At 39.9% G+C, this 20,282-nt stretch overlaps 1 protein-coding gene, 1 long non-coding RNA gene and 2 other non-coding genes across 4 annotated transcripts; 3 read left to right on the top strand and 1 right to left on the bottom strand.

Annotated features, from left to right (window-relative positions):
• The first annotated feature begins 1,463 nt into the window (after window positions 1-1,463).
• LOC6536045 (extensin) lies at window positions 1,464-3,334 on the top strand. Its single transcript, XM_002096619.3, has 2 exons — window positions 1,464-1,543; window positions 2,538-3,334. Exons 1-2 carry the CDS (start codon window positions 1,529-1,531, stop codon window positions 3,204-3,206), a joined length of 684 nt encoding a protein of 227 aa, XP_002096655.1. The 5' UTR covers window positions 1,464-1,528; the 3' UTR covers window positions 3,207-3,334.
• Window positions 3,335-11,992: 8,658 nt separating this feature from the next.
• On the top strand, window positions 11,993-12,065 carry Trnav-cac. Its single transcript has one exon. It is a non-coding gene; the product is annotated as a tRNA-Val (tRNA).
• A 574-nt stretch (window positions 12,066-12,639) lies between these two features.
• On the top strand, window positions 12,640-12,712 carry Trnav-cac. The gene has a single exon. It is a non-coding gene; the product is annotated as a tRNA-Val (tRNA).
• A 2,310-nt stretch (window positions 12,713-15,022) lies between these two features.
• Window positions 15,023-15,818, bottom strand: LOC120321959. The gene is made up of 2 exons (XR_005561691.1): window positions 15,358-15,818; window positions 15,023-15,235 (listed from the first exon to the last, which is right to left on the bottom strand). It is a non-coding gene; the product is annotated as an uncharacterized LOC120321959 (long non-coding RNA).
• Window positions 15,819-20,282: the final 4,464 nt, after the last annotated feature.

The raw sequence follows: 20,282 nt of genomic DNA, 5'->3' as shown, positions 1-20,282 counted from the left end.
TGTTTTTACAATTGTTTTAACAGAAAGGTTCGACTTGGTTTATATGTTAATGACTTTAAGACCATCAAGAGCATAGTTTAAACATTATAACTATGTTTTGAAAAATTATGATATATACTTATTAGTAAATGAGTCATTTTAAAGTTAATCGTTCTGGTACGCATAACAAATCATAATACATTTAATAAATCAAGATATATTTATTATAATAATAAATATGTTTGTCTTCACCGAACCCAAATGCAAATCAAAAGTAAGTCTTCACAGCTCTTAAATCTAGCTAATCAGCTTGAAACCTGATTAGCGAATCAGTTAAGGTAAAACTATTAAACTTCATATCCGAAAAATCTGATTAATTACGACTTTAATTCCCGGTGATTCAAAAAACGTTAGGCGAAAAGCACTACACTGTTTGATGAAACGATAAACATCTTTTAAAAATGAATCCACTTAGGCCAAATACCTCAGGCAGCACAAAGTTTAAACTATTTGCTAACTCTTATCAGAAATACCACACGAATCTTAACACTGGACTGCTGGGCAATTAATCTCGTGGAACCAACCGAAGTAAACCAAACCGAACAAAACCAAAACCAAGAAATCCGGTTGCCTCTAATGCGGCTCATAATTTATGAGCACACAAAAAGTCTCGGCGTTAGGAATCAACGCTCACATAATTTGCATAAATTGGAGATGTATTAACCGAAATTGAGGTAATAAAGCTAACAGCCGACGGAGGGCCCTATCAAATGCTGGGCTTTGATGACGGAGATGCTGATCTGCTATCGGGGCACTTGTAATTGGCACTAATTTGCTTTCACTCCATTAAAGAATCCCCCCACGATTTAAATGCAAATGAGGGCGTCCCGCTGGGTAGCAAAATAACAGGTTGCCTCTGAGACTACTATTGAAATCAATTAAGAAGAATGGAAATAAAATCAATCTCCAAGCACGGGCATACACCCCCTTGTATGAGGAAGTGACGCAAGCCTCCTTCGTCTTTTATCACAATTTATGCAAACTGCTGACAAAAATGCTAATAATTACATTCGCTCTCGTCGCCAAAATCAAGCTAAGAACTCTCAGATGTGTGACGACCAGACAGAAAACATGAGATACGATATCATGAATCTACAAAATGCGACCGTGAACCCGAAAGAGTTCACAGTTTAATCAGCTGTTTCGGCATCCTATGCTGCTGCATTCTACCGAACTCAATATTGAAAAAACGTCGAAGAAACCACTTAATTGGCCAAGAGCAAGCTTCGCTCTCGCGCTCGTCTGCCATCCCAGAAAAAAATAAAAATAAATTAAAACCCCCGGTTTTAATCCGGTTGTTAAACTTTACACTGCACAACATGATCGTGTAACTCTTGGGCCGATTCCATTTCAAAATGGATCAGTTTCAGCGACTATAAAAATGCTGCGCATGCTCAGCGGCGCTTTTAGTTCGTTCAAAAATTTCAAAGTGTTCGGTACGGGACACAAGTTTTCCGCCTTAAATAAACAAATAGGATTCCTAGCAAATATGTCACTGAAATACGTAAGTGGACGGGACGACTCGTGTGCATAACTGTGAACTTAAAATTGTCCAAAATATTGTTGCTGTTGAAATGGTGTTCAAAGCTGGTCTTTCCTGAAATAGACTCTAAAAAATTCAACAAATTGTTCTAATTAGCCATCTGCGTAAGCGTCATTAGCGAAATTCCAGTTTAATGCATAAATTTCATTTTGAAATTGGTCCTGAACTAAAATTAACATAACTAAAAAATTTTGTACAAGAACAAATTTAATTTTGTATTTTATAATTTATTAAGTTTATGATAATAAAGAGAGTAGATTATTTTTTAGCCACAGCAACTAAATAAATGGCTTAATTGTCCGAGGTGTGAACTTGGAAGTCATAACTACAAGTCGACGTACACCTTACTTCTATTCAAACCAAATATTTGACTAGTTTTCATTAGTATCTTTATCTGCGCTATGTTAATCAGAACTTGAGAGAGAGGGTATAATGACCTTTCCCACAAGGGAAAGAAACATTTGATATATAATCCAAATGCGAATAGAACTGACTATAAACTAATCCAGTTTTGGCATGTGCCTAACAATGCAAGGCTTTTGCAGATTTTAAGGTCAAGACAAATCAGGTTGGAATAATTTTGTAGCTCCCACACTTGTAGATATAAAGTAACAAAATATTTGAAATTGGAACACGTTGGAATGGTTGTGACCATATCAAACAATAGGGCCATAACTTTTGAGATGTATGCACCCAAATTGGTAAACAGATACATCTTTTCGGCTAGGCAGTCTCCTTACGAAAACTTTCGCTTTAACTTATTTAAATTTTTATTTAACTTTAATTTATTTACGATTGATATACACCTATTAGCACGTCCTTTTCTTAACTAACGTACAAAATATATACAATTTTAAAATAAAGTAATCTATACATTTTATTACTTAGTGCAATGCTTTTGAAAACTAACTTTAGCAGTTAAAAATTACTAACAACCTGTACTGTTGTATTGCAGTTACTCATTGCTTCTGCCGTGCTGATCGGCTTGGTTGGAGCTGATGTGTCACATGTAAAGGCGGGTAAAGTGGATCTGCCATTCAATGACTTGCTACCACCCCTAATTGATGAACCAAGCACCACGACGACGACAACAACGGAGAAGCCAACCACTACCCTGGCCACAAAGCCAACCAAGAAAGCGTACTACCAGAAGCCAGCCCAGCTGGCCAAGGAGGATAAGTTGAAGACCAGTGCCATCAAGCAAGATGTTCCGCAGCTCCCTTTAGATCTACTGCCACCTTTCGAAGACGAGGTCAAGCCGGCGGAGGACAAGTTGCAGCCAGTGGTGAATGCTACGCCAAAACCCCTGGTTAAGATCTCTCAGCCGGCTGTGCTCAAGGTCACTCCCCCGGCTGTGCTCAAGGTCACTCCTCCGGCTGCTCCCAAGGTCACCCCGCCGCCTACTCCACGTCCACAATACTCGATTCAGCCTGCCCCAGCATCACGTCCACAATACTCCGTTCATCCTGCTCCTCAAGCGGTTAACCCTCAGCCCACCCGTGCTCCTGGTTTCGGGAGCGGGTTCCAGTCCCGATTCTCCAACTACTTTCTCACCAGTACCCCTCGACCCAGACGCGGCCCCCTGCCCACTATCACCCCTTTCCCGCGCTTTGTCAGGGTTTAGGAATCCATTTAATTAAATTAGATAAGCACCATTCAAAGGCCGACTCCAATATAAAATAAATAAGATACGACACACACAGAGATAATGAGTGGAAACTAGCGGTATTATTTAAAAGCGACTGTTGAAGCAGAAATTTGTGGCACTCACTCGGTCCAGAGCACGGAGAGAATAAATATTACAATAGATTCTCAATTTAGACTTCCCTTAATTATGTTCAGGATATAGTGTTCAGTATTCCTATCAATACGACCGAAATGGCATAAGACATTTTCTTTAGTTCGCAGAAAGACCTTTTCCCGTAATATTTTTAATACGTTTTCATTACTATGTGCTGTATATTAGCAGTACGGCGATATTATTTTCGCAAGTTGATTCTAAGCATCCAATGCAGGTGGCGTGAGTCGGTTTCTCGAAGTGCTGTGCAGTGGAAATGTGTACATTGCTGTGCTGATCTAATCAAATCATTGCCATACCGATTAGCCATATTAATGGCTCCCGTTTGTCACTGGAATTGTTGTTACGGCCGTTGTCCATTTGGCCGCGTTAATTACACAGCTGATTGACATTATGCGTTGCCATTGAATGATTGTTTTATTGGCGGCAAGACCGGTGGCGATCCGCATGCAACAGCTTATTTGAATGACTGTCGGCTATCTGCCCTCAGACACAAATGAAGCAAACATTGCCAATGATTAATGGAATGAAAATAAATTTAATAAGCTATTAAAATGATTCTGGTAAATGGTATGCATATTTTGGAAAGAAATCTCTCGTGATGAATATTCCTGACCTGTTTACCCAATTTCCATATTAAATGATTTTCGATAAGCAAATCTGGCCCACACATTTTTAAAGTGAAATCAAAGGCACAGCTTGCAGTATATGAAATGCTCTTTAAACGATTTGCGGAATGACACACAATCAAGATGTAACTAATTATGTTTTTACCATGAAACATGTTTTCAATTTGAACCAAATGCATACAACAATGTCTAACGCAAAGCATATCATAAATTGTTTTATTATCTACACGTGATTTAGTTTCAGATATGCTGTATTTGTATAATGCTAATCAATAACAATTTCGAACTGAGCATAGGCTATATTAACACATCAACAACAAAACTGTTCTCCTTAGTTTCATAAAAAAAATGATGAAACGCTTTTCGATTGCCCTGGAAACTTTGTAAGCCGATTCGCTCGATACTGGCTATGTCATATTTGCTGTAACCCAAGCTAATTCCAAAGCCCCCAATGTGAGGCCGGTACAAAATCATAGAGCTTTAATGCCCAACCCGCAGCTCTTCCCGCGGGAAATGCCACGAGCTGCCAGGCGCAGCAACAATTTAAATGGCACTACATAGTTGATGTCGCAAGGCGACCCGAATGGCTACGTTTCTTGTGTTTCAGGCCAGACTATTGAATGCCCAATGGGCGTCAGTTTCGGTGCCGATAATCGGCCTAAACTATTGGAAATTATAGGATATTTCAAAATAAAAATGCAATGTATTTGAGTGTTAGCCAGTAACGACATAAATGTTGTTATAAGATAATTTAACGCACAAAATTAGCTGCTGAAATTTGAATGTAATAAAAGCTAACACTTTCGGAAATGATCTCTCTAGAAGCAGATCACAGCGACCGATTTTATTTCTACTTACGTACGTCGACAAAGGGTATTGGCACGAATCGCTCCTATTAAAAAAGTTTTCTCTGCGATGCGTGGAAAGCCATTAGATGGCCATAGCATTGGAGGGGGCTTTTCACTCTTTCACACCCTCTGGTGTGCGGATCCAGCAGCAGCATTAAAAATCGCTTTTACAAATGGTGCCATAAGCTCTTAGGCAAACTTTTAATGTGCACACACACCCACACACACACACGAAGACGCGCTCATAGTTGGTATCGCACGAGGGGAGAAAGATTTATGTGGCCAATGCGGCGTATGAGCGTTGTGAAGTGTTTTCAACTTTAACACGGAGACTGAACTGGACCCAAAAATTCAGATATATTAAAAGTGTCTAGACTGCGCCACATTAGGCAACACAATAAACAATACACACAATAAAAATAATGAATATAATGAAAGAACGGTTGCACGGGTACTAAATGAAAATGTTGTCCGACCTCTTTTATGGTCAATAAGATCGGAATGATATGGCAACAAATATATATTCCACTCGATGCCAAAAGCTAGTCCAGGAGCTCGTTTTCAACAATCATTTTTAACGCCACTTTAATTAAATTTTCCCACTTGCTGCGCAGTATGTTAATTTCATTTCCCCACCAAAAGACGATTTTTACTTTCCGCAGCTGTCGTCCGAATGAATTAATGACCTTAAGTGGATGGTCGAAGGGACAATAACTTTCCGCCGCAATACTGATGTAAATGTTTTCGCGAATTTCAAATTAATAGTAAATATTAAAGTTCCCCGAATCCTTCCACCTTAAATGCAATTTTCCGCCAACTTTTCTCATTTGCCCAGTGCATACAATAATAATTTTAATATGACCATGCAGCCGCCGCATGCGAAGGGAAGGATACGGCGAATGATGGGGCTATCATCCTGCCAGCCACCCACATATATCCCTTTAATTATGCTATGCCAACAGAGGGACGGGAAAGGGGAGGACTTCATCTCGAATTTACATAAGAGTGTCGAATGACGAGTGGCGAGTGGCAACAACTGACCGTTTGTAGTATTGATTGCCGACTTGGCCATTAGCGGACATGGTCGCCAGTGCTGTGAAACTGTCTACTTTCAGGTTGGAACTATCCTTTTCTTGTATTTTGCAAGATTATTACACTTGATTCAAAAAAAAAAAAACAAAGTAAAAGATTAAAGGAAATTTTAACTATCGATAGTATCATGTTAAAATTTAGTTAAGCATTAACTTAATTAATTATTAATCATGTATCTATCATGTTTGATTGACTCTTACAAAGCTTGATACAAATTCATTAAATAATTCAAGTTACTCACTTTTTGTTGAACTATTTACCCCGTTGTTGAAATAGATTTATCCCAACACTAACAGTCCTACACGAAGCCATAGATGCTTCATCCAACCGTTAATGTCTCGCTTCAGCTACAATAACGCAAATGAGTTTTAATGCGAAAATAATTGCATGTCATTGACGTTGACAACAGCAACAGGACGTAAGCAAACAGACAATGCGAGAATATTGATATAATATCATTAAATTCCATTTCATATTTGCTCTCTGATGAATGACAGACAGTTCAAGTTGCTACTCGTAGATTCTACGTCCTCAACCTCTCCATCTCCTACCGCTGCTAAATTGAATCGAAGTGAATGCAAAACCTTGACTCACATCCTGCCGATGAGCGGAGGCTCGGAATTTTGTTTGATTCATAATTTTCTGGCCTTAATTGAAAAGTGAAATTTGCATTTCCCTTAAAATGATTTTTTTTCAAGGTTTCGTATTTGGGTTATTGCTTTTGAAAGATGGCTTTGAGTTTTTCGTTTGTAGACTAAGCATGTAGATCGAGCTATGAAACATATAAATAAAGTTACCTTTCATTAATAAGTTTATAAAAATATTTTGAAATATACAGGTTAACTTTTTTGCAAATTATTTATATTTTCAAACATCCATCAAATCATAGTGTCTTTACAAATTCTCTTCTTTATATCCTGTAAGGATAAAAACAAATCATATTTTATTCTTTGTCAACTTTTTCTCAAGATAAAACCAGATCTGAATAATGAATACCGGATATCCGTCAATCATGAACTTTAAACTGAGTTTTTAAGGCCACTGTAGACAAACAAATTGCGGCGAATGACAAAATAGATTATCTTTCCAAAAACGTGAAAATGAAAATGGCAGAAAACATCACGAGCACGTTTTTTGCAGATGGAAGGAGTTGAGTCTGGACCATAAGATAGAGAGACAAACGAACAAGCAAACACAGCAATTGACCTAAGGGTGGAACTTGGGAACAGGAATATTTGACATTAAAATAAATAATTCATTTATTCGACGACAAACAGTGTAAATTCCCAAAGTCTGGATTCTGCCGGGACCTCATAGAAATTATTCATAATTTATTTTAGTACATTTCAAGGATTTCGCACGCCGGCCACACGTTTTGGCAATTTCCGGGTAACAAAACCGGAAAAATACTTCAAAACGTAATAAATTTCCAAAGAAGCTGGGGCCGAGTTTTGGCCGTCCTGTCTGACTGTTTGAGTCAAGGGTCGACATCTGGGGCGGAATGGGGTCAAATGTGAGTGCTTGACAAACTGTTGCCGGGACCAAATCAATGACAAAAAATTACACACGAATGGCTTGGGGCGTTCCTGAAGTGATTTGCAAACGCAACAGTCGCACACTTTCCCTTCGAGGGACGGAAAATTAATTTCTTTACGGAGTTTGCGCCTGGTTAAGTTCTGGGGGAAATGGCAATTTATTTAATGCCATGACCTTAACTTCAGATTTCAGTTCGGTTTTCATTTAATTTTCACTTAAAGCTCGGAAACTTTTCGCCAAAAGCCAATTAAATTAAAATGTTTCAGTAATGAAACTTTGTTTGTAACCTAACAATGCGGCACAAATGTTAAGTTATCATGCTAAAAAGTTACAAATGAATGAAATGAATGATACTAATTATTGGAAATATTTTAGCATGTTTTAAGTTAGGAAATATATTAAAGAAGTACTGGAATACATTTAATTAATTTACCTTTCCTGCAGTCCTTACTTCAAAGACATCTTAGGCACAAAACCGAAGAAAAATAAAAAGTATTTAACCAAATCAACAAAGCTACTTCCTGCGCACCTTGAAACTCAACGATACCAGACCGAATGAAATCCTGCGAAGCATTTTGTATAAATTATTTTTCGCGTGGCAGATATACAGACTACAAAACACAAAAACGAAAAGAATAACTACCTCGGAGCAGTCCTAAATCAAAACACCAAAGCTTTTCAATGCCACGTGCTTGGAGGTCAAAAACTGAGCTGAAGTCTATGGGGAGAGAAGGACCCTGGTCCTTGATTCTCAGCCCAAAAAAGTGGAAAGGGACGCGTGCGGCGAACAAGCTTAACTGAAAAAGACCATTAACAAAGTAAACAGCTGCAGAAGAGCCTCCAGTCTGCGGAGTTTGAAGAGGGGTTCCAAAATTCAGTCGAGTCAGCCATATATTGTTCGGCGAGTAGAGTAGAAATTAAAGAATTCTCTTTGTTTTGACACCTCATTCTGGAAAAGCCTCTGGGCCGCGCTGATAAAATCGGTTGCTTAGCATTGTGTGTTTATATTAGCATAATTTTAGGCAGTTTTAAAACAGCAGCTACAAAATTACCACCCTCATGACACTAAAACTGGCCAGATGCCACTCCATCTGAAATTATTTCTGAGACAGTTTATTTTTTGGTCACTAAAGTATCTGTACTTTATCGCCAAGTCTGAAACAGTTGGAAGCAGTACTTATCGCATCTTGACAAGTAATAGCCAATGACGACCTACATTGGAGTTTTCTGGGGTGAATTTGGCTTAGATTTGATTCCAGAAGATAAACATAACTTTGATACCCGCAGTCAGAACAAATCCTTAAAATCAGTAGGCATTATTTAATTTTCACTCACAAGAAAAAATGGGAATATTTATACCCGTTACTCGTAGAGTAAAAGGGTATACTAGATTCGTTGAAAAGTATGTAACAGGCAGAAGGAAGCGTTTCCGACCATCTTTCTTGATTTAAAACTGTGCAGATATTCTTGTATTCTTATTGTACATCTTTTACCTTATTCAGGATCTATCAGAAATCTAAAGTTCCAGAATCTGAAAGTATAGTATTAGTATACGTACTTATACTAAGCTATTCCGTGCTGAGTACAAATGAAACCAGGCCATTATCGATGGCTCAGTGCCGCCACAAGACATCCGTCAATGGCGGTGGCGACCGAACGCTCCGCAAAACCCAAAACGGCACATATCGGTTATTGAAATTGTCTCGCAGGTGTCATTAACGTTGGCAGCACTTTACGGCCAGCAGTTTTGGCTTGGGCCATGGCAATAGTAATGGCTGTATTGAGCAGGAGCAGGAGCAGCAGCAGGTGCTTCCATTTGTGGTCGTGCATAAACGATCGAACCCTTCCCTGACTCGTCCCCCGGTGCCTGTGTCCACTGTTTGGCGTTGTCATTAATTTCGATTTATGGTCATTAAGCTGAGGCATCGACATCGGAGGGGCGTCGGCTCCTTTCTATTTAATGTGGAAAATATTTAATGAGTCGCAATAATTTATGCACCTTTTTTGCAGGCAGTGATTGGAGAAAAGTAAATTATCCCGCCAGTCGATTTGCGTTTATGGTATTAATTAATGCCTACCAGGGTTATGTTCTGTCATATCTGTGCCACATCAGCTTTAAATTCACACTTAAATTTTCACACTTTTTTGCGTGCTCCCGAAAACTTTTGTTTCTTCTCTCGCCCCAAGGAGGGAAAAAGGAAAATTATGAAAGAGTCGCAGCATATTTTCTTGCATACTTTTTGCACAAATAACAAACCATAAATAATGTCATACGCTCGCCCAAATGCCAGCCAATGTTGGCCTCGCCCCCCAAAGCATCCCATCTATATATTTCTTGCTGTTCGCCTTCGGTTTGCTTTTAGGCCAAAGTTTTTGAACTACTTGCACGTCGCTTTTTGTGCGACGCTTTTGGGATTTTTTTTGTAATATTTGTTCTTGTTTTTTCGCAGCCGTCCGCTTCTTTTTGGCAACCCTGCTGTTTTGTGTCTTGGCCATTTCTGAGCCGCCTTGGCCGGGCATCTTCATCTGCTTAAGGCTGCCACGCCTCCTATCGCCATTCTATCCAGCCTCCCGCTGCCTGCCGCTACTTTATGTGTCCGCCGTCGCGAGACTAAAACTTCAATAGCGCAAAAATGATAAATGGCGCTGCTGGAAATTTTTTTCGGGTTTGGTACGCGCGTAATGTGCGAAAATAAAAATGATCAAATAATTTGGCTCTTGAGCGAAAAAAACGAAACACAAGACATTCGAGTAAAGCCACTGTAGGAGAAGAAATTTAACACGTTATGTGTGTTTTATTAAATCTATCACATTTAAATGGCTGGAAAGTGTTAGCTACATCAACAGCTTTTACAAATTAATTATTAATTATTAAAGCAGCTTATATCATTATAAAAATACCACTAATTAAAGCTCGTGAGAAGAAACTACATCGTTAGAAGCACAATAAAGTGAATTTTAATTAAGGCGAAGACATGTATGCAAGTATGTACATACGTACACGTGTATATGCATATGTACCCGTTGAGATATTGCAATGCAATCATTCAAATGAGAAACTATTTTAGAAACTCTTTTCAATGCCCTAATTACATTTTTTTATCCCATGAGACCCAAAACAAAACGTTTGAAAGCTTCGACTGCTTTCCAGGCTTTGGGTTGGTTCTCGTTCTGTACTCGAACTGCAACAGCTCCAAAATTTCGCCGAACCTGCACCTCCACCTCCACATCCAACATGTGAAAAGCCAAATGCGTACGTTTTCCCCTTTGTGTTTACACAATTCAACCGCAAAATCCTTTTGTTTGCCAAATATGCTCAGCGCTCTGCGCTCTGCGCTCAGCGCTCCTGTACATGCGGATGTGCATTGCGCCAGTGTGCGGAAGGCATTGTTCGCCTTGCGAGTGGGTAGGTGCCTTGTTCTAGTCTTAGCGATAATGATGTTTATTTAATGCATTTCAGGTGCAAGGTGCTATTTGCCGTTTGACGTTTTGCGCGCCATCGCACGTCGGATTTCTGCTGAGCATCAACCTTAACTCTACCTTAAAAGAGATGAGAACTCTAGTTACCTTTGCACCAAAATGCATATCGAAGTACAAATTCTACTTTAAATTAATGCATTGTGAGGAAACATTTCACTATGTTAGGCGTACTATTTTATTCACGTACTCACTTATTTTATAAATATATAGACATCGGTGTAACTATTCCTATAAAGTACAAGCGAATTTTGTACCTAGCTTCTCAGTGAAGTAAATTTCATCTGCCTCATCTCTGACTTATAAAAGCTTCTCCACTAGCACTAATGCCGTGCTTGGGCATTGGCTTATTGGGTTGAAGTGGGCGGAACAATGGGCGGTGGGGAAGTGGGAGTGGCGGGGATACTGGCGCTCATTATGCTGGTCGTGGATCCATTCCATGCGCCCGAGCAGCTGCGACGTGCAAGCGATAAGCGAGAGCGTTAGCTCAATGTCATACGCTGCGTATACGTAATGGCTCGGGCAGCCAGTTCCCTTACCAAAGCGTTGGGAAACATTGGCGCTTAAAATGCAACACACGTTTTTGTGGCACTGCATTTATCGTGCCCAACCCAATGGCAACACTTTACCCATAAATAATGCACATAATCACATTTAAATAAGTAATTTAATTTGTGATTTTCACATATCGTTAAGTTCTTAAGCTCTATAATGAAAGCGACACGAGGGGAGTAATACGCTAATTATGGCTTATCGTTAAATACGATGTGTGAGTGGAAACGAGAACGTAAACCCCCTCTTCTCACGTTAATTGCCAAAAATCATGGGTAATCATGGAAACTATTCTGAGAACCTGAAATATTAGCTACGCTTCTCGAATTGACCATTTATACTGGACGCAGACATGCTATTAATAGCTAAATAGGTACAAGTGGGTTTATTTATCGCGAGCATAACTGACGTCATAACTAGTTTTTTCAAATAATGTCGGTACTCCCCTCTTCCAATTCTTGTCGATTTTTGTTCAACTGTTTCCGTAGTGTAGCGGTTATCACGTGTGCTTCACACGCACAAGGTCCCCGGTTCGAACCCGGGCGGGAACAAGTCGCTAATTATTTTGTCAAATTCGCCTTTTTGAGTTGAAGGTGCAATTATACATTAAATTATAATTTTAATTAGCATGTTTAATTTTTATGTAATTTTGTAACATTGTCAAAGACTTCTTTCTTTTTCTTCTTCTTTATAGGTATTTAAGCAAGGGAGAATACAATAGTCGATTTCCTGACCTATCCGATACCCGTTACTCAGCTAGAAGGAGTGCCAGGTTGACATTTCACCATTTTGTTGGTTAGGGAATAAAAAATGGCAAGAGAAAAAGTTAAATGAAGAACAAGAAAATAATTTTAAGGCGTATGGGAGTGACAGTTTTGGTCGGCGTGGGCGGGTCAAGCATCAGCTTGCTTAAACTGCACTTTTCGCCTATAATAGTTTCCATCACAGCGTTCATACGGACGGACAGACAAACGGACATGGGCAATTCAAATCGACTTGTGATCCTAATCAGGAAGATAGGGTCGGAAGCGCTTCCTCCTAACTGCTGTATACATTCTATCGAGTCATTCTTTTACCCCACGGACCATATCGTCATGATCACTTTTGACAGGCATTCGATCACAAGTTTCCGTAGTGTAGCGGTTATCACGTGTGCTTCACACGCACAAGGTCCCCGGTTCGAACCCGGGCGGGAACAGATAACCTTTTTTTTAAAATTAGTTTACCAATATTTATTTTGGATTTATTTACTTTATTAAAATTATACATTTTGTGCGTTATTATGTAGTATGATACATATTTGCTTATCAGTAAAAAAGAAGCAAGGTTAAACAGGAAACAGAACGTTTAAATCTGCAAGTGTGTAATAGAAGAAATATTTCTTCTGTGATTCCCACATATGTATAGGTCCCTTTACCTCTTGGCACTTGCGTTTTTAATTCGCCTGGCTGCTTTAGTGGCAAAACATTCAGTTTCGGTGTTTTGCATATTTCGTGCACGTTCTGCATTGCGTTTGGGTAATGCCAAGCCATAATTTCCTTATATTACTGTCCTTGGCCCCTTTGGCCATTTTTTGTTGTCCTGGCAGTGCAACATTTGCTTTGTGCAACATTTTAATTACGCATTCAGTTGGCGCAGACTCGCAAGAATTATGGCACAGAGGGGGTTAAATGGTTGGGGGATGCGTTCTGCCGCCGGCAGGAATCAGCTGTTGTAGACACGCCCCCGCCCGCACTTTGTTTAACATTTCGCGCTATTTATGCATAATTTAACCATTTTACTTTATTATTTGGGCCCCGCGTCTTGTTCTTGCTCTTGTAGAAAATAAATGGCAGGAAATATACAAAAATAATGTACAGGGCCAAAACAGTGTTGCAATGCCGTAACTTTAGAGCCATGGAGTGGGAAAAAAGGGGTTCTAGGCCAACAGTTTGAGTAAATGTTTGATCGGGCTGGCCTAGCCAAAAATTTAATAGCACCCTAACTGCGCATAAAATCTTGGCGATTCCCAATTTCATCATAAAACGTAGTTAGACCTGCCTCGCGGGTCTGGGTTGCTTTTCGCAAAACATCTTAAGTTTAATGGCAATTAACCCCTGCGCTACAAAATTAAAATCATGAGCCCGGCTTAACCCGCGTATGTGGCTCCACATAAATCTTCCCTCCAAGTCGAAGAAGGGTTGCCACTGAGAAGTGGAGTCGTGGAGTCCAAAGGAAGGCAGACATGACACGTATTTATAGCGCGCCAACGACCTCACTCGAGCCACATTGCTAATACGCCATGTTGGCTGCTGCTCAGTTTTCTGCCGCGCCATTGTTTTATACATATGTATGTGCATGTGCGCATACCCACACACACTCGCACAAGTCAAGTTGAAGCTGGCCTTGCATCCTTCAGTAGACTGAGAGAAAAGCTTTGTTAATAGTTGAAACAAAATGTATCACCATTCCAGGGGAATATCTTTTATCGGGGAGACAAACGTTTCCATATTTCACTTATCAACGTCTAAAGGATTGCTCTTACTGTACTGCAATTTGATAATGTAAACTGCTTAAAACTCAATTTATTTTCAATTAAATTGTCGCATATTGAATGTAGTTTGTTGCCTTTGATTTCTATATTTTATAAATCATGTTAGTGTAAATATTCCTCTGTGCAATTCCTCAACACTCTGCATTTGTATTAGCTGATTGTGTGGGGCGATGCAGCTGAAGCAGAGGCAATCGCCGCGTACAAGCTCGTAAATTGAATAAAAGTTCAAATGTTGGCAATTAATAAGCCGAAAAAGTTAATTCCAAGTTTTCACTTCCGGCGGCAAGTTGCACCAATAAGGAACTGCGGTTTGGCAGGAGCTACGAAATTACTCGGCCAACCAAGGCTAGATTGGATTTTTGCCTTATTTGGTAACATCTTTAAAATTCAATGAATTTTAGTTTTTCGTAACTGAAACTCTCACCTGATTCCAAAGATGGTAAATACGGTCTTGCTTGTGGCTATCCCAGCTGATGGTTGGTAAGAAGGGCTTCTTAGTAAATTGCAGTTTTTATCTCAATAGTGCACTCAATTTCAATACCTCATTCGTACACACAAGTTAAGCTCTCCCCAATGTGTACAGAGCCATTCCCCTGCCGAGAGGCAATTCGTTTTGTTAAAATAGTCTGTATCTCGCTGGCTTTTACCGCTTCCTTTTAGCCCTCTACCGAGATTGTGGCACACGCTAATTGCTCGAAACGCTTGCAACCTCTTACTATTACAGCCTCCCCAGAAAGCCCGCTCCAAAACAGCCGCCTGGTTCACCATCTATTTTGCCCTAATGCGTTGCCATTGTAATGAAGTCGGGCCACATTTTGAAATCGCTGCTCTGGGGGACCTGAAAACAATGCCGGGCCCTAGTTGTTGTTTTTTATTCTGCGCAATGGGTATTGCACATTTGCTGCAGCTAACACTTGTTGGGTAAGCTTCAACCTATTTTCATTTCCAACTGCTGTTTTTAAAATTTAATTGCCGTTCAAATGTCAAAAGCTGTGAGCCTTTCGATTATGTTTTTATTCTTGTTCCGTAGTTTAAGCGCGAAATAATTTTTTCAAAGCATACACACCAATGCTGCCAGTTGTCACTATAAAAATGCAGATTTCCGGAAAGGGGATGTTTAATACATTTTTCAGCTTTGCTCGCTTTAAAAGGGACGGATCCATCTGGAAAATGGGAAAAAGCGTAATACTGAAATACACAAGAGAAGAAAAGAAAATAGTTAAAAGCGAAATATATTACAACAAAATATGATTAGAAAACTTCTTTAAATGAATTTCAATTGTATTTATTTGTGTAACCTGTAAACATACATTGGCGTTTCAAATTGGGAAACTAAAAAGCCAGAGATTTGCTCACGCTGTCCATTGCGCAATATATAAATAAATTTTGTACGAAATATAAACCGGCTGTTAAAAACAACAATTTCCTTTTTACACCTGTTTCACCATAATCTTGATAGCTCCGCAATTTGTTTGCAGCAAACTTTGAATTGTTTTTGTTGCACACCGATGATTTGTTTGCCCAACACAAACACACCCTAAATGGCCAACGCAGGCCAGTTTGTAAATGTTTTTCATAATGATTTTCACTTAGCATCCGCGCATTTTAATTATTTAAACCAAAAACGCTGCGTATGCGCGCTATTAAATAAATGACAGCTATTTGCAGAAAGTTCGAAAATTATTACGCCCGTGGAGAGACAATTTCCTACAGCTTTTTTTCTGGGCACGCTTGTAATTCCCCTGACAGCAGTGGCCCGACTACTGTTGATATTTGTTTGTCTTCCAGACTCCGGCAACCAGGCAAAGGAAAATCTAATTTCTAACACAGAGCACAACAGATTACGCAACAAAAAACGGCCAGATCAAGGAGTGAAAAAGAATTCTGCCCTTATTTTGCCGAAGCAGAAGAAAAATCAGGAGACGGCTGACAGCCGAGCCCCCAAAAAGCGTATGCAGTGCATGTGTGTGGCATAAATCAAAGCTAGACAATTTTGGCTTGGGAAAACATGAGCGGCGAAAAATAAGAAAAACAACCAAAGGGGAGGAAATCAAAAGTAAGTGACAAGCAGACAGGCAGACGCACAGAAACACATGTGCACCGCAAACAAACAGGATGTCTGGGGCATGGGGCATTGAAATTGTGTAAGGGGGTTCCGGGGGGTGTTCGCTTGACAAGTTGTTCTTTGAATATTTAGAACGCTCCTTGCCTCGGACCGTTTAAGTACTTTAATTGTTTTATGCCAAGTTGTTATTAACACGGAATTGACACGAAGGGACGAAATGCTGCCAGCCAACAAATAGGACAATTTCGAGTGAAGTTTTAAAGAGGTCCATAAATAAATCTCCTCAATAAAAATATTTTCATCTTGCTGATGACGATGTATTTTGTTTGTAAAAACATATGCCTGTTTAATGGATTAAGGAATAGGAATACGTTGTGGAATTGCAGATACTAAATTGTAGGTTTCGAATATTAATCGTTTTTAATTTTCTCAATTGGTGTTTTTTTTACGTATTTCTAAAACGCTTGCACATTAATCAAAAAATACACGCATCGCACCCATTTAAGCCATTCACTTTATCTTGCCGTACTTATTTTTTCACAGGATAACGCAATGCAATTGTAAACTGATGTAAACTGATTCCAATTATTTTTCCCTCATCCGGTTGCACAACACACACAGCGTTCTTATCGGGGCTCAATAAATTGCTGTCTCGACACGAAATGCACACCTGTGTTTGGGCGAAAACGGAGGATCAGATAGCTGTCAGCCAACTGCGAGTTGCTTAACCTCTCCGCCAGCCAGCCCCCATTTTTATTATTTTTTCTGCGCCCCAGGTTGGCTTTTTAATCACTCCTCTGAAGTCCCGGCGCGGCCAGACAGTTGGGTATACAAAATATGTCAACAGAGGCGACAGCCGGCAAAAAGAAGGCGAAAAGAAGGCGAAACTCCGGCCACTGTTTGCTTAGACCTTTAGACACTGGCCAGACAATGGGCAGTCATGTCAGCGGCATTTCTGTCTGCCTGTCACGAGGATAGCACTCAAGTCCGCTGCGATTTGCCGGAATGTTCCAATGAATAAACGGATAAACCGCACTGACATCCCGCCAGGACATTCAATGGATTTGAATGAATCGAACAGCAATTATGGAAGGACTTGTGAGTGGTCAACAATTGCATTACGCAGTGGTTAGCTTTGAAAGCAAACCATTTTATGCAGATTGCTACGAAAATCATTGAAGATGAAGTCGAGATTATATGTTACAAGTGCACTGAAGAAAATCACTCGAATATCAGGAAATTAGTTTGCTTTCTTAACTGTGCTTTTGGGACCCTTAATAAATCAATATCTGCTACAATAAAGCGATTACCAAGATAATTTATTACAAAGTTTAAATTAAACAAAGTGATTTTTTATTAGGCACCCTTACTATAAACATTCTTCTGAATTTCGTCGAGTGTGCGGTAACATTCATCGAACCCCATTGACTCTTTTGGGGTCTTTGTGATGAAGTATGTGGATAGAAAACCGCACAAACCGCATGGGATTACTACATCAGAAGAAACCGCAAAAGGGGTTAATGCACTCTTTGCACATGGGACACAACAAGCCAATTGGTTTTAGTGAGCATTCGAAGGTTGCCAAGTTGCCATGTCTGTCACATGCTCGCCATTTAATATTTATTAATGGTCGGCAGGGAAAACAAAAATGGGGAAGCCAAACCAAAATTGAATGCATCAGCGAGCCAGTTAATATTAAATTGCCGCATCAATAAGCACAACAACAAAGAGATCAATTTGATTGAGCATCAATATATAACCATTGTGGGAAAACTATGCTTAGCTGGGGTTGGAGGCTTCCATTCCATCCGAACATCAAACGCTTCATAAACGCGCCGTCATAACCCAAAAAAGCTTAAGGAAAAACTTATGGCTCCCCCGGGAGAGACTTGAGTGACTACAAAAACAACAGGGAGTGGAAAACCGTACGAAACTATTTCTTTGCGCAGCGTTGTGGAAAATTAAAAACGCCCAGGCCTAAGACTTAAGCAACCTCCTGCCGATGCTGATGCTGCTGCATCTTTTGCTTATTAATAACTGCGGCGAGGGCAGAACAGTTATTATACTTAACGTACTTGGAATCTGGGTTACACCGCCCAGATCGTGTGCATCGCGACATTGGGTCTTTGAACCCATCGTCTGGTATACAATAATCAGTGGTACTCCGCGCTATTCAATCCGTTCCACTCGTCTCTAATCAGCACTCACATTACGCATACGCCTGGTTGTCATAATTTCGCATTATTGATTTATTAGGTCGCAATGTTTGCATAGCCGAATGTGAATGACAGGGCGATAAGCGAACTGTTTTGGCCTGGTTTTTTGCTTTAGCATAAATTACAGACCGATTGACAACGCGGCGAATGCGTAATGCAGGAATAGATTTATAAACTGAACTGGGTTAGGCTACAGCAAGAACTGAAAGAAAATTGTGTAAAAATGATGAGTACAACTATAAGTCTTGTTCGGTAATAATCTTAACACTAAAATAATAAACAAGCCGTTAGATAGCAATATTGTGTGTATAGATATAGGTCATTTTCACATACCATGTACATATACAGCATACTACTATGTTTTATGTAATATGTCAAGAAATTATGTCAATATCAAGGCTGAAATACCTCTATAACAGATCGCAATTCTCTCTGGCATGAACCTATAAATAATGCTTACTTTCCCTAATCCCTACCCATACCGTATATCATTATTAATATTTGCCGCCCTTCAATTAAGCCACTCAGCAGTGGAAAAGTTATTTCCCAATTAGAGTCGCAATTGCCATTATTCCGAGCAGCCAAGGCCTCAGCCTTGCGAGCCTTTATTAAAGTCGAAACCAAGGTAAAATGGCACAAGAATGCAATTGTACTTAAAAGCGCAGCCAGAGCGGTGGGTGAAAATGGCGGATAATAAAGAGGGGGTGGCAAATGAGGGGGTGGCATCTCGGGGTTGGCGAATGAGTCGGAAAAGCCGCTGCGAACATCATTTATAAAAATGGCTCAGCATTTTGTGGGCGTGGCTGGGAGGTGAAGAGAACCCAGCGCGAAACCAAAACGCATTCAGGCAAACAATTGCAATTGTAATTGAGCCGAGACTTCTCGAATCACTGTCTGTGTGCGCCCGGGTATCCCTACGTGTGTGTGTGTGTGTGTGTGTGCGTGGGCCGAGTCTGTTTGCATTGTTATTTCTACATCGGTGGGTCGGTTGGTCGTTTGTTCGGTCGCTTAGTGGCAATAAAAAGAATGCGCGTTCCATGGGGAAATTATGAAAGCGGATTCCTTTTGTTTAGAATCGTTTCTAGATTGCATGCAACCAAGCGGTACGAACGTGTGATTGAGAGTGTGTGTGAGGGAGCCAGATATTTGCCATTTCCGCTTATTGCTAATGCGACTGTTGCTGCGAGCCTTCGATATTCACTTTTAACCCAACGCCTCGCATCATTGGAGCCCGTTATGTCTAATGCTGATTGCGGCATCGAATATTTATTAATTTCCATGCCGACTTCCAAAAGAACCGGGAAGAGTAAACCCAAGAGTTGAGCTGTACTTTAATCACTGTATGAGTTTTTACTTCGTCCATTTTATTGGATTTTCTTTACAGTTCACGCACTTAAAAGATGTTTTATCCAAACATTTAACTGCAAACTTTTCGACGAGTAATATATTTTAATATTTCCCCTATACGAGTACTATTTTTTAAGAGCATCCGCTTACGTAGTATTTACGTTTCTTTCACTATATTTTAGCTAACTTTCTGCTGCATTTTTTAGCTTCCTTCACAACTTCACAATTCAACTTACATGCCAGAGAGTCGTTCAAAATATGTAGGTCAAATTAAATTAAAAATAGGAAAATATTTTGTGCTAGCATGTATTGCAATAAATATAATTAAGGCTATGCCTTCAGCGGTGAAAATTCCTTTCCAGCGATTGCTTTCAATCACCAGCGCAGAGCTCCCACAGCGCATTCAATGACTTTTGAGTGGGGAAAAGGGAAGATGCTCCCCCAAAGTGCCATACGAAAGTCAAATTTTTTATGATTGAGCAGCCAAGGAGCATGAAAACGCCATTTCCATCGCTGGCATTGAATGGCTTGCTATTTTGTATCATCATGCAATATGACCAGGGAACGCACTCCGACTTTATGCCAATTTCAGCGAGCTGCTGCTGAT

This window comes from Drosophila yakuba, chromosome 3R (genome assembly GCF_016746365.2).
Source record: "Drosophila yakuba strain Tai18E2 chromosome 3R, Prin_Dyak_Tai18E2_2.1, whole genome shotgun sequence".
NCBI lineage: Eukaryota > Metazoa > Arthropoda > Insecta > Diptera > Drosophilidae > Drosophila > Drosophila yakuba.
The sequence above is the reverse complement of the archived record's forward strand: the minus strand, read 5'-3'. Positions and strand labels throughout refer to the sequence as shown.